Source organism: Natator depressus, chromosome 11 (genome assembly GCF_965152275.1).
Source record: "Natator depressus isolate rNatDep1 chromosome 11, rNatDep2.hap1, whole genome shotgun sequence".
Lineage (NCBI taxonomy): Eukaryota > Metazoa > Chordata > Testudines > Cheloniidae > Natator > Natator depressus.
The window spans coordinates 8,231,013-8,246,127 of NC_134244.1; the positions used below are offsets into that span (position 1 = coordinate 8,231,013).

The following is a 15,115-nucleotide window of genomic DNA, read 5'->3' on the forward strand; positions in this document are numbered from 1 at the left end:
TGCAGTGTCTCCAGGGGCACCCAGACAGGAGTGTCCAGTGGCTGGAAAATCGGGTGATAGCCTAATTTCAGCCACCACTGAAGAAAGACGCAGGCACAATCTCACATGTTGCACTATATACATGCATGCGGCCGGATGGCCCAGTAACTTCAGGCATGCCCGGATCATGGTCGAAGAGTGCAAATGGAGATCCTGACAAAATTGCTGAATTGTCTGGAACTGTGTAGATGGGGGAGAGGCCCTCAAATTCGTAGTCTGTCATGGTCCCAATGAACTTGATTTTTTTAATTGACTTCAAAGTTGATTTGCCCCTTTTTAAGATCAGACCCAGTCCATCAAAAAGGTTTATTGTGAGCCTGAGATGACTGAAAACCTGTTGCCTGGATGAGCCTCTCAGGGTATGTCTCCACTTCAGTAAAACACCATGGCTGCTCCGTATCAGCTGACTTGGGCTTCCGGGGTAGGACTGCGGGGCTATAAAATTGCAGTGTATACATACCCTCAGTAGCCAATCATCCAGGTATAGGAAGATATGAACTACCCTCCTTGTGAGAGAGGCTGCCGCCAGTGTTACGCATTTGGTAAAGATGTGTGGAGTTGATGACAGGCTAAAAGGGAAGAACTGTGTGCTGTTAGTAATGGCCAGCAACAAGGAATTTCCTGTGGCTTGGGAAGATTGCCACATGAAAATAAGCATCTTAGAGATTGAGAACAACAAACCAGTCGTGATTCAGAGCGGAAAGTATAGTAGCCAGTGTAACCATGTGGTATCTTATGTACTTGATGTATTTGTTGAGCACAGAGACCAAGGATAGGTCTCATTCTTCTTGTATTTGTGGATCAGGAAGTACTGGGAGTAAAACTCCTTTCCGCAAAGAAGTGGAGGAACCTCCTCTGTAGCCCCCAGAATACAGAGGGTTTGTGCTTGCTGTAACAGCAGTGACTCGTGGGAGGGGTCCCTGCAGAGTTCTGGGGTAGCAGGATGTGAGTGGGGAAAGAATAGGAATTTCATGTGTAACTCAGTCCCAAAGTGCTGTCTGTAGTTAGTCTCTCACAAGCACTGTAGAAGAAAGATAGCTGTCCCAAATAGCTGAGCTATTATGGGGGAAGGATAGCTCAGTGGTTTGAGCATTGGCCTGCTAAACCCAATGTTCTGAGTTCCATCCTTGAGGGGGCCATTTAGGGATCTGGTGAAAAAAATCAGGGATTGGTCCTGCTTTGAGCAGGGGGTTGGACTAGATGACCTCCTGAGGTCCCTTCCAACCCTGATATTCTATGGGCGTGACAATTAAGGTGCTGCTCTTGAAACACCAGTCAAGCAGACTGTCTAGCCAAAGAAGGAAGAGGAGAGCCATTTGACTAAAACTAGACCTAAAAGGTTTCTTCCTCTGTGATTTGTTCCTCTTTCTGGGGAAATTTTGTGCCACACAAGGTAGAAGGACTGACAGAATGTCACTGAGAATACTGCTGCTGCTGCTGATTCCCAAAATGGTGTCTCTTTGCGGCCTGGGTCTAAATCGTCAGTGAGAGTAGTGGAGCCCAGGAGTTCTTGAAATAATGTAATGTCTCATCAGTTGTCCCTGAGAATAGGAGACTACCATCAAACAGCATGTCCTCTGTGCTTTATTGGATCTCAGGAGCTATGCATGGTTACAAAACCATGACATTCTTCTCATCCTTACAACCGAGCCCATGAGTCTGGACAAAGCATCTGCTATATCCAGGGCTGACTGCAAGGACACTAAACTGCCTTTCATAACAAAGACTTTGAATTCCTCCCCGAAGAATTCTGGTAACTTTTCCACAGATATAAACATAACGTCCCAGTTTATAAAATCGTATTTCGATAATAGAACTTGCTAGTTTGCAATACACACTGTAAGGAGGAAGTCGAGTAGATCTTTCTCCCCATTAAATCTAGCCTCTTGGACTCTTTCCTTAGGCATAGATTTATATCTTCCCTGTCTGTCACTCATTTGCTGCTGTCACAACAAGGAAATTTGGAGCTAAATAACAGAAAACAGATTTGAAGCCCTTCAGTGGCACATAGTGTCTTTTGTCAGGGCGTTTTACAATGGGTGTTAAAGAAGGTTTATTTCCTAGGGATTTAGATGCTCTAGTATTGCTTCATTTATAGTGAGAGCAACTCTCCCAGGAACAGAATGTTGGAGGATCTCCACCAATTTATGGATGTTTCCTGCACAAACTTGGCCTGAATACTTAAGACTGACACTATGCATCTGAGCAGCTCCTGATATAATCTGAAATCCTCTGGTACTAGAGATGAGTACTCAAGTACTGCTGTGTCATCCGGTGACGAGAAGGAAGATGCAGTTGGGACAGATGGAATCCCTTGAGGAATGACATCTGACTGCCCTAAAGGTTCAAGCTGCTCTAACACAGAGGGAGCCCCCTCTGCTAGTGGCTGCAGGACTGGTGGTTCATGCAGGTAGTCTACTGGAGGTATAGGTGATCTCGTCCTAGAGTGAGCAGAGAACTGGGACTTTGCCAAATGAGGGACTTCCCAGGGATTCCACTGAATCCATTGTGGATAAGGATGAGGAATTGGCAGCCAGTAAGTAGTAGTCCAGGGTCCCTTGTCTCTACTGTTGGAAAGTTACCAATGCCAATACCCACTATGATTCCTGCTCTGTCTCAATCTGTGAGACGGGGAAGGGGAGGGAGATGCCTCTGAGCTTGACTGTGAGGATCTCTCCAAATAGGTTAATGGTGGCAGTGGGGCCACTCCTAATGGGGCCACCAAGCATCCAGTGTCATCCATGGCCCAACCCCACGGTGCAGTCAGTAGCTAAGGAACAATCGATGGTTCCTTGAATATTGGTACCAGCCTCAAACTCATACTGGGCCCCAAAAGAAGAGGCATCGTTGCTAAAAATGAAGGTGCTCATGGGCCAGCAGATACAGACTTTATCATAGTCAGCACCAGTACTTAAGATTCCATCCATGTTGATGCCCTCGATACTGAGCGATAAGTCTACAACAACCCTTTACGGTAGATAAACTGCAGTGCAGATCATAGTATTGGCAATGATGACAAGTGTACCACCAATCTGGAGTTTGCTGAGGATGGTGTCACTGTAGTCAGTTGGTCCAGAATAAGCACTGAGTCAGGAACAGGCAGGCACAGCAAATCTGCTGCTTCCTGATATGCAGTCAGAATGGAAACTGACAGTGCCACTGTCAAAGGTACTGGAGTCAATGGTACGGATTCCTCCTGATCCTGCCTCGGTACCAGAGAGCGTGCTGATGGCCCCATTGTGACAGATTTGTGTTACCAATCTGCCTGGGGCTTCAGGTGATCAGGCTGAGGCCGCAGGATCTTTAGGGGAGGAGATGAAGGAGAACACCAAGTGACTAAGTTTAAAGCTTTATTAACCAAATAATAGTGGTGAGTGCTCAGCGCGCCCCACGTCACTCAAAGAGAGGAAGAAAGTGTTAGTACCCGAGCCCTAACCCACTCTTGTACTTACACACGCACAACCCAAGGCTGATCAAGCCTGGGTGTAATGTAAGAAGAAGAGCGGGGAAGGGTAGATGAGAGTTCCGCCCTGTGCACAGGTCGTCTAGGGTCCGCTGTAAATTTCCGACTTGCTTCAGCTCTCGGGAGGGTTTTAAGCCCTGGGTTCTTCTGGGGGCATTTTTGTTCAGGGACCTTTGCCCCCCCCCCGCTCTCGGTACCAGTCCGAACCGGTCTTCTGTGGCTCCCTTAGTTTCCCCAAAGCACACCGGTTTCAGGGTTGCGAGACTATTGTTTTTCAACTCACTGGCCTTCGCAATCTTACTGGTTTTGCAACCCCTTCAGTTCTGTCTGGCTCAGGTCTCCTTTCTCATGGCTGGCTGGGGTTGAAACACAGGTATCTGGCTGTTTGGCAGCAGAGAACTTGTTTGTGTGCGCTGGCCTTGGGCTGCAGTTTCGTTCCTTATCTTCGGGCCAAGCTGGGTCATCGAGTTAACCCGTTCCTTTCTTCCTTCCTCCTCCTTTGGCCTCTCATAGCCTAGAAAGGAATCTTTCACTCCACACTCACACCTTCAACCCTTCCCAAGATACTTTCCAATGCATATAAAGGCGTTAGCAATATTCAACGCTGATGCTTACCCAGGGACCCCATGGGTGGGGGGGGGCATTTTATTGTGACACCATTATATCCCATGTATGAGGAGACTACTGGTGCTAGTCGGCACTTCTCTTAGAGAAGACGCACCTCTCTGACTTCTGGAATGGCTTCAGTCTGTTTTGTAGGTTCTTTTTCTCAGGGAGCCTGATGAAGGGAAGCGATCTGTCTTCCTTCTGGGCTAGTAATCTGAGCTCATTCAAGAAGTACCTGTCTGTACCGGCTCAGGCACACTTTGAGGGGCCTGACAGTCCACAGCAGTCTGCAGTGCCGAGGCAGGTCTCATTGCCTGCTCGAGAAGGTGCTGCTTTAGTCTTAAGTCTCTAGCCACCTGTGTCCTCTTTTTAAAGGATTTACAACTAGAGCACCTTTTTTTATGTACCCTTCCCTGAGACACAGTAAGCATATAGTGTGGGAATTGTTATGGGGAAGAGCTGCCCTAGAAGAAGGGCAATGAAACTCTGATGAGGGCTGTGACGTTGCATTCCATAATGTTTTATGGAAGTATGCTTATGAGTGTGAATATAATGTAACTGGAATATGCTTTATGCAAAAGGTCTCTTGTAAGGTATTACAAAGCTTATAATCTACTGTGTGTGTTCATCCTATTTGTATGAATGTATCATTCTTGTATCTGAAACTAGGTATATGAAGTATTACTCTGAGGTCCTATGTAATTATGCAAAGTGTGGGCCATTAATGGTGGTTTAGAATCTTGATGGCTCCCATTGACTAGGACAATTGGTTGTAAATGGCTCTGTTTACTTGTGAGTCAGGCCGGGAAGAATGAAGACTCGGGGTCTCACAGGACATGTGATCATGTGACCTGGTAGTGAAATCCCATCTTAAAACTGGTACCTTTCCATTTAGAAGGAGGGGTGGGGACCCAGAGAGACAAAAGATTCCCACTTTGTGCAAAAACTATGAAAGGGGTTGAACAGAACAAAGGGGACCGCAGTCATGAGAACACTCCTGCTTTCCACCGAAGGGCTTGTCTATACCACCCACCGAATCGGTGGGCAGCGATCAATCCAGTGGGGGTTGATTTATCGTGGCTAAATCACGACTGCTGAGTGCGCTCCCATTGACTCCTCTACCAGAACGAGTAGCGCAAGCGGAGTCAACGGGAGAGCGTCAGCAATGAAGACAGCGTGGTAGGTAGATCTAAGTACATCGACTTCAGCTATGCTATTCACGTAGCTGAAGTTGCGTATCTTAGATCGATCCCATGCAATAGTGTAGACAAGCCCTAAGATGTCTGCTGGCACTAACAAGGATTGTAGTAGGGGAAAAGATTGGGCCCAGACTAGGAAGGAGTCTAGTTTGTGAAAGAAGCTTATTGGAACATCTCTGAGGGTGAGATTTACCTGTATTCAGTTTCTTAGTATATTAGGCTTAGACTTGCATGTTTTTGCTTTATTTTGCTTGGTGACTTACTTTGTTCTGTCTGTTATTACTTGAAACCACTCAAATCCCACTTTTTATACTTAATAAAATCACTTTTGTTCATTAGTAAACCCAAAGTAAGTGATTAATACCTGGGAGAGCAAACAGCTGTGCATAACTTTCTATCCGTGTTATAGAGGGAAGACAATTTATGAGTTAAATCTGTTTTACTCTGTATAAAGCTTATACAGGGTAATTTGGGGTTTGGAACCCATTGGGAACTGGGTGTCTGGATGCTGGAGATAGGTGACCTGCTGAGCAGTTTTTGGTTAAAGTCTGCAGCTCTGGGGGCGTGGACCAGACCTGGGTCTGTGTTGCAGCAGGCTAGCATGTCTGGATCATAAAGGCAGGGTTCTGGAGTCCCAAGCTGGCAGGGAAAATGGGCTCAGAAGTAATTCCAGCACGTCAGGTGACAGTCCCAAGGGGGTATCTGTGGCCGAACCTGTCACAAGGGCATCCCACTGGAAGAAACTACCTAACTGCTAACTAATGGTACTAACTATAACTATAAAGAAAGAAAGTCACAAAGAGCTGTGAAGATAAGTGTGAGGAAAGATCATACTAAGAGCTCCAGCTCTAGCCGCAGGTGGTGAGAAGGAGGTTGGGATGGTGCAGCCCTTATATAGCCATGGGAGGGGCTATGCAGGGAGGGGCATTGAAGTCTGCACAAGGTGGGGGTTCTTTGAGCACAAGGACAGATTCCAGACAGAGCTCAGCATCCACCTAAAGGGACAGATAATATAAAGTGTCTGGAAATAAACACCACACTCTGCATGGTGTCATGGACTGGTAAGGATAAGGAGCAGCTTATGAGACAGATACAAACTTCTCCAACACTGACCCCAGCTCAAGTGACACACTCTTGGTTTTGATGTGCCCTGGGATCGTCAACTGGGTAGTCAAAGCACCTACTTGTACAGATCCCATTACAGAGAACGCAGTATGCAGCTGAGCTTCCCCTAGAGAAGATCTATTCCTCCTTTCTGTCCTTGGAGCATATGTTCTCTCGTTCTTCAGCAGAGAACCCTCTTCTCTGGGTCAGTGATGAACACCACAGAAAGATATACTGGTTTTCCCTGCAGGGCTCAGACACTGTGAGCTCATCAGGAAAGGCACTGGCCTGGCCAAAAATATACAAGTCAGCCATATTACATTATGGCACCACAGCTCTGTTGGAGATACTGCAGTACACCACACTCAATGAAGAGGTCACTTCCCTCTTCCACTCCCCTGGCCAGTGATGCACCAGAAGATCAAGAAGAAGGGGACAGGAACAATAGCAACCTGCATCACCTCTACATTATCTTCATTGCCTGATGAAGCAGTACTGGTACCAGATGACTTAAAAGCATTCCAGAATATCTTTAGGATTGCTGAGTTCTTCGAGTGCTGGCCCCTATGTATATTCCACTGTGGGTACACAAACACTCCGTGCACTTGAGAACAGAGAATTCTTGCAAGCACTGTTCGTTGGTCCACACCTGCACCCCTGCTCTCCTCGTGCTCCGCATGGGGAATATAAGGGGAAGGGTGGACTGACTGCCTCTCTAGCTCCTTCTTACAGCTGCATAGCCTGAGTTGGCACCATGCATGGACACCTCCAGTGTCCAGAGCTTCTCCTTTCTCTTCAAGCTGAGGCAGTTTTGGCTGTCAGACTTGTTGCAGGTAGCCAAATGGCCCCTTGTGCACCTCCCAACCTGCCCTGACATAATATCTCAGAGTAAAGGTCAGATGTTGCACCTGACACCTTGGATATTTGACTGCTGAGCACTACTGACAGAGTGTTCCCTCAAGACTAACTTCTCAAAATGATACAGACCAAGGGGAGGCCCTGAGACTCATAGACTTTAAGGCTGGAAGAGACCATCATGATTAAGGTTTAAGATTTTTTCACTGTTATTTTTAGTAAAAGGGCAATAAACAAAAAATCATGGAACCCTGTGACATTTTTGTGACTTTTTTACTAAAAATAAGGACAGGAGGTTTGACAGGGGAAAGACTGAAGTCCAAGCAGAGGGAAAAAGAGCCTGAGTCCCGCTACCAGGGAGTGTTGGGGGGCTGGGCGGGAGTCCAGCACCCACCACTGTGGTCGGTGACAGTTCTGGGGCCCCTCCCGCAGCCCCAGTGACTCAGAGCTCAGGGGTCCCTGCCACCTGTGGCAGCTGACAGCTCTGGGGTGTCTCTCTCTCTCCCCCTCCTCGGCAGCTCACAGCTCCTGGGACCACGCTCTCTCTCTTATTGTTGTTTGTATGTTTTAGAAATAAGGAATGATAATTGTTATTCTGGGAAAATAGGTTAACATAGATACCTATTCCCTCAACCACTTTGCCCTCAGAGTTCCGTGTAATTATTTTGTTTAATTGTTTTTAAGGAATAGAGGCAGGGAAGTTACTGTCCATTGGGTAACCGAGGCAGATGTACTCCTCTAATGATGAGGCAGTGCAACAGTTAAGACCTTCAAGCTGTGCAAAAATTTGACCCATATTCATAATAGGAATATGATCCACAAGTTGGTGATCTGTTATCACTAGATACCTTTTACAAAAATGCTAACAATGGCAAGTAACTGACTTCCTGTTCTTTTATAGGCATAGGGTTATAAAAGGCCCTTTTAGTAGCATTTACAAGTGTCAAAGTAAAAGCTTTGTAAAAGTAAAAGTGTCAAAGCTTATCTGACTCATGAAGCAATGTTTTTCTGTTTTGTTTTTGGTATTTTTATTAAACTAGCAAGATGTCCTGTTTTGGTCATTAATAGAAATGATTTTACTACCTGAATTTCTCTATTTATTAGGAGTTAGTTGCAGTTCTTACTGTTCTAGGGTGGTGAGTAGGGCCATATCTATTCTGCTAATTACAGAATTACCTGTCCCAGGGTCTTGCCGTGTGTGCATCTGAAGTTCAAGAGCAAACTCAAAACTGGCTCATTAAAGGAAGTAGGGAGCAATACAGAGAGCATGCTCTTTGTTTTAGTAGTGTTTGTGGCAGGGAGGATTTACAGTGGTAAATGCTTCCAAAGGGTAGAAGTATGTGACTTAGATTGCTTGCTCTGGCTGCATTAAAATGGAAAAGGAGATAGAGCTTTATTCTCTAGATGGAATAAATATTACTAAATCTCTCTGCGTTACAAAACCAATTCTAAGGTGAAAGAAGAGACTTTGGTTTGAATACATAAATCCAAATTCCGCCCTCAATTAAAAGCCACTGAAGTCAGTGGGATGATTTGGACATAACTGAGAGCGTAATTTAGCATTTAGCATTAGGCGGTACAGCTTGCCTATATTTATTAAGTAGAGAAGTTTCTTTTACATTTCCAATGTTGTAATTTTCTTTCAGTGGGAGGACAGAGGTCCAGTCTGTGCAGTATGGTAAAGAAAAAGCAAACAAAGACAGGGTATTTGCCAGGTAAGCCATTTACATTTGTTTGTATGGAATTTAATTATATGGTAATTTATACTACTTTGTGCTATTGTCGGTGTCCACAATATGCTAGGCACTTTACAAACAAAAGGAAGCATTACTCTTGCCCTGAAGAGTTTACGGTCTGAGACAAAGGGTAGGGAAATGGAAAACAACGTATGTGTAAAGTGGCTAAACTGGTAATTGTCCATGTCTTGGAAATAAAATGTTTTAATGGAACAATATGAATATTGTGGTGTGTGTGTTTGTGTGTGAAACAGACTGTTCTCAAGTACCTACAACTTTGCCATAAACTCGTAGGTGTTTAACAAGTGTGGGCCTGTGGCTGCGCATTGTATAGTATTATTACACTAAAAAAACTACATTAAAAGAATGTTTGTTTCAGAGTCAAGCAGTCAAAAGTTAGAAACCTAAATTCAGTCCCCTTGCATATGTGAATTTTGGTAATCCTGTTTATGTCACATAGAAAATCTGTGATAAAACAAGAATAGAATCTAGCTCTCCTGGGTCCCAGTCCAGTGCCCTATTCACAAGAAACAATGCTATCTCTTCTTGTAGTACGCTGCCTGATTCACTGTCTGTCTTGTACATCAGATAAAATGGGTTCTGTAGAATAAGTAATATGAGATTATGTAGTCATACTATCATAATGCATATACATTAGGGGGTTTCTCAGGCAACCTTCGTTCTGACACTGTTTACATTTTAAGTGCTTGAATTTGCATCTAGTGAGTCATAGCAAGCTTGGAACCCAGAGCCTTTAGATCCAAAGCACAGACCTCTACCTCTTGTGCCCAAAGAATAAGATGATAGTAAAAGTAGTCTGTTATCCTCTGTGTACTCAAGCCCCTAGAAGGGGAGGATGGCACACTTCGCTTGAATTTTACGGTAACTGTTCGCAAGACAGCAGAGTAATGTTGGGAATCAAGAATCCTGGATTCTACTCCTGGATGGGTGGGGGGATTGTGGTTTTAGTGGTTAGAGAGTACAGTCAAGGGCAGAAATTTGGCATTTTTATTCTGAATGCACAGCACAGTATAACTTAAGTCAGACCAAAGAGATGGCTACTACTGCTGCATCCTTCTGCCAGGACCTCTAGATCTATGCCTAGAACATAAGGGGATCATTGTGAGTTACGAGAATCCAGTGCAGTTGGCATGTACGGAATTTTATTGGGCTGGGAGCTTCCTCAGTACATAGGTAGCTCCATGAGATTCAGAGCAGTTACTGCTCAAAGATTTTAGCAGCCAGCCTCTGATAAGCTCTACTGATTATGTGCAGACTACAATTTTCAGAAACCTATAACTCTGCCAAATCTGATTGGATTTTCGCGGATCAGTCATTCTAATAATATTTAGATCTTTAGATTAGTCTACTTAATTTGTTTTATAAAAATACTTAGATATGTTAGTTTAGTAATGAGGCTAATAAATTTGTCCAAAAAAGAAATTGTTTTGTATTAACTTCACTGCTGTAAGTTTTGATTGACTAAGTGAATAATTTGATTTCTCACTCATTTTATTATAATCTTCATTGTATACACCATTGTATCATGCTGATATTTCCCCCCGGCTACATTCTTTCCCTGTTGTTTTTTTAAACAGTGGTGTGGCTTAAATATATTTTTCTTTAGTTTTTTCCATTTCTCTTCGTGTGTTGCTTTTGTTGTGCTTTTTGCTGGGCTCCTTATAAATGCACATCTCTATAATGGGTTGTTTTTTGGGGGGTAAACTAGTACTGCAGTCTGTGTGCTCAACTGCTTAACTTTATAGGAGTGATTTGCCTTGTGTTTTAGAGGCTTTTTAATTGGTCTGTTAACTCGGGCTGTTGATTAATCGCAGTTAACTCGCGTGATTAACTCAAATTAACTACGATTAAAAAACATTAATTGTGATTAATTGCACTGTTAAACAATAGAATACCAATTGAAATTTATTAAATATTTTTGGATATTTTTCTACCTTTTCAAATATATTGATTTCTATTACAACACAGAATACAAAGTCTACAGTGCTTACTTTATATTATTATTTTTATTACAAATATTTGCACTTTAAAATTATAAACAAAAGATACTATTTTTCAGTTCACCTCATACAAGTACTGTAGTGCAATCTCTTTGTCGTGAAAGTGCAACTTACAAATGTAGATTTTTTTTGTTACATTACTGCACTCAAAAACAAAACAATGTAAAACTTTAGAGCCTAGAAGTCCACTTAGTCCTACTTCTTGTTCAGTCAACTGCAAAGAGAAACAAGTTTGTTTACATTTATGGGCGATACTGCTGACTGCTTCTTATTTACAATGACACCCGAAGGTGAGAACAGGCATTCACATGCCACTTTTGTAGCCGGAGTTGCAAGATATTTACGTGCCAGATATGCTAAACATATCTCCCTTCATACTTCGGCCACCATTCCAGGGGACATGCTTCCATGCTGATGATGCTCGTTTAAAAAAAAAAAAAGTGTTAATTAAATTTGTGACTGAACTGCTTGGGGGAGATTTGTATGTCTCTTTTTCTGTTTTACCCACATTCTGCCATGTATTTCATGTCATAGCAGTCTTGGATGATCACCCGGCACATGTTTGTTTTAAGAATATTTTCACTGCGAATTTGACAAAACACAAAGAAGGAACTAATGTGAGATTTCTAAGAATAGATACAGCATTCTACCCAAGGTTTAAGAATGTGAAGTGCCTTCCAAAATCTGAGAGGGACGAGGTGTGGAGAATGCTTTCAGCTGTCTTAAAAGAGCAACACTCAGATGCTGAAACTACAGAATCCGAACCACCAAAAAAGAAAATCAACCTGCTGGTGGCATCTGACTCGGGGATGATGAAAATGAACATGCATCGGTCTGCTCTGCTTTTGATCGTTATCGAGCAGAACCTGTCACAGCATGGACACGTCTTCTGGAATGGTGGCTGAAGCATGAAGGGACATATGCATCTTTAGCACATCTGGAACGTAAATATCTTGCAATGCCGGCTACAACAGTGCAATTACAGGTTCTCAAATTCAGGTGACGTAAACAAGATGTGGGCAGCATTATCTCATGCAAATTGTAACCAGACTTGTTTGGCTGAAGTAGGACTGAGTGGACTTGTAGGTTCGAAAGTTTTACATTGTTTTGTTTTTGAATACAGTTATATTTTGTAGATAATTCTACATTTGTAAGTTCAACTTTCATTATAAAGAGATTGCACTACAGTACTTATATTAGGTTGTAATCAAAAATAAATATAAAATGAGCACTGTACACTTTGTATTCTGTTTTGTAATTGAAATCAATGTATTTGAAAATGTAGAAAACATCCAAAAATATTTAAATATTATTCTATTAGTGTTAAGAGTGCGATTAATCACGCAATTAATTTTAATCGCTCAATTAGTTTTTTTTTAATCGCTTGACAGCCCTACTATTAACATTTTGTTTTTATTTTGAAGAATACTATAGTAGTGATTGGACAAAGCTGTGAATAAGAGCTTGTCTGCAGTTATTGCTTTTCAGAAAGTTCTGACTTAATTAAAAGCTACACACCATTCATGTTTTGCTGTCATCTTGTCAGATCTCAGAAGCTAAGCATGGTTGGGCAGAGCCAGTACTTGGCTCCAGGAATACATAGATGTGTCAGGAAATTGTTAGTTATTCAGTAGGTGGCACTCTTCTCTTTGTCAGTGCTGAACTAATGCCTCATGGCGCAGTGGGCACTGCGGCTTGGGAACCTATCTTCTTGATGAGATGTAAAGCCAATATTATGATTACTCCAACATTCTACTTAGGATCTATTCATAAGAGTAGATGTGTTTATTTCAGGTGTCCTGGCGAAATTGCAACTTAAGGCGTTGTTTGGTTAACCTAAAATTCCTCCTGCAGTTTCAGTTCAATGCAACATTCTTCTTCACATCTATTCTAAGCTGTTCAATAGTGTTGCTCTTAACTGATAAACATCTGGTGCCTGATCCCAGAGTTGACTGACTGTGTATGGTGAATGAAGCATTCTGTGTATTGTTTGCATATTAATTTGTAAGGTGCATTGGGATTCCTCAGAATGAAAAGCAATATGAAATGTAAGATGTTTATAAAATATACTTCATATGTACAAGGGACTGAAGTACAATTCCTCTTATCTATTGTGCATTTAAATTCCAAACCATAATACTGAGTTCACATTAGTCCCTTCACATTAATATAGAGGCTAATTCTTGCTCTCTGACTTCCCCTGGTATTATGCGGATTTTGTTCCTGGAACCTGCCTTCCTGAATTTTTTTTTTCACTAGATGTAGTTATTATTTTCTTTTGTATAGATCTTTTGTATAGATCTGTTTTTTAAAATGGTGGCGTTTAGCATTTCTGTAGATATTACAGTTGGTTCTCGTTAAGCAGGTTTGTGTTGTAGATATTCATGTTGCTGTGTGTTATGAAACCAAGAACATTAGGAAGGATTGCTATAGGATGATGTAATAGTCTATTTGCAATGGAAGATGTAATATTTAATATCTAAAGTATTAATTTATAAGCACATAGAGGATAAGGGTAATAAGTTATAGGAAACATGGATTTATCAAGAACAAATCATGCCAAGCAACCCAATTTCCTTATTTAACAGGATTGCTGGTCTAGTGGATGGGGGGAAGCAGTAAACGTGATGTATCTTGATTTTAGTAAGGCTTTTGACACAGTACCTTATGACATTCTCATAAGCAAACCAGGGAAATGTGGTTTTGATGAAATTACTATAAGGTAGGTGCATAACTGGTTGAAAAACTGTACTCAGAGTAGCTATCAATGGATTGCTGTCAAACTGTGAGGATGTGTCTAGTGTAGTCCCACAGGGGTCAGTCCTGGGTCTAGTACTATTCAGTATTTTCACTAATGACTTGGGTAATGGAGTGTAGAATCAACTTATAAAATTGCAGATGACACCATGCTGGAGGAGTGGTTACTGTCACCTCAAAGAACTGGATTAGAATTCAAAAAGACTCTCAAATCAGAGAATAGGTCTGAAATCAACAAAATGAAATTTAGTAATGAAAAGTGCAAAGTACTACACTTAGGAAGGAACAATCAAATGCACAACTACAAAATGGGGAATAACTGCCTAGGTGTCAGTACTGCAGAAAAGGATCTCAGGGTTATAGTGGATCAAATATTGAAGATGAGTGAACAATGTGATACAGTTGTGAAAAAGGATAGTATTCTGTGGTGAATTACAGGAGTGTCATATGTAAAACTTGAGAGGTAGTTGTCCTGCTGTACTCAGCACTGGTGAGCCTCAGCTGGAGTACTGTGCCCAGTTCAGAGTGCCACACTTTAAGAAAGATATGGACACAGAGGAGAGCAACAATGATAAAAGGTTGAGAAAATCTGAGCTATGAGGAAAGGTTGAAAAAACTGGGTGTGAAGTATTGCAAAAAAAAAAAGACTGTAGGTACGCCTAATAATGAATATGTTAAGGGCTGTTATAAAAAGGATGGTGTGGTGATCATTCTCCATGTCCACTTAAGTTAGGACAAGAAGTAAGGGGCTTAATCTGCAGGAAAGGAGGTTTGGGTTAGATATTAGGAAAAACTTTCTAACTATAAGGTTAGTTAAACACTGGAATAGGCGTCCAAGGGTGGAATCCCCCGTAAGTGGAGGTTTTAAAGAACAGGTTAAACAAATTACCTGCCTGTAGATGGTCCTGCCTCAGTGCAAGGGGCTGGACTCGGTAATTAACATTCAGGTACAGAATACCAGACTTAGTGTAAGGAGGATAGTTCTATTATCTTTGTGAGCAACTGTCCTGAGAAATAACAGTTGTAACATACATAAATAAATAAAATAATAACCAAGTACAAAAACCTATAGTAATTGCTGTTCTTTCTATACTTTCTTATACTTCAAGATTATGCTTCTTGATCCAAGATCCATTAAGGTCCATGGGAAGACTCTCATTGTCTTCACTGGGCTTGGGATCAGGCCTCAGATTTGTAACTGCAATACTAGTGCATATCTTTCTTACCCTTGTTGAACAAACTGAAAAATACAGTATAGCATCCTAAATTTTAGCAGTTTTGAAATAGCTTGTTAAATAGTTGAAGATGTCAAGAGGCACTTATCTGCATATTTAG

The 15,115-nt window shown here is 42.1% G+C and overlaps 1 protein-coding gene across 2 annotated transcripts in view; it reads left to right on the forward strand.

Annotated features, from left to right (window-relative positions):
- Positions 1–15,115, forward strand: part of PTPN4 (protein tyrosine phosphatase non-receptor type 4) — a 245,977-nt gene that overhangs the window by 166,844 nt on the left and 64,018 nt on the right. For both annotated transcript variants that reach the window (XM_074967065.1, XM_074967064.1), the window contains exon 13: positions 8,913–8,981. In XM_074967065.1, the coding sequence (XP_074823166.1) occupies positions 8,913–8,981 (69 nt within the window). The remainder of the gene's footprint in view (positions 1–8,912; positions 8,982–15,115) is intronic.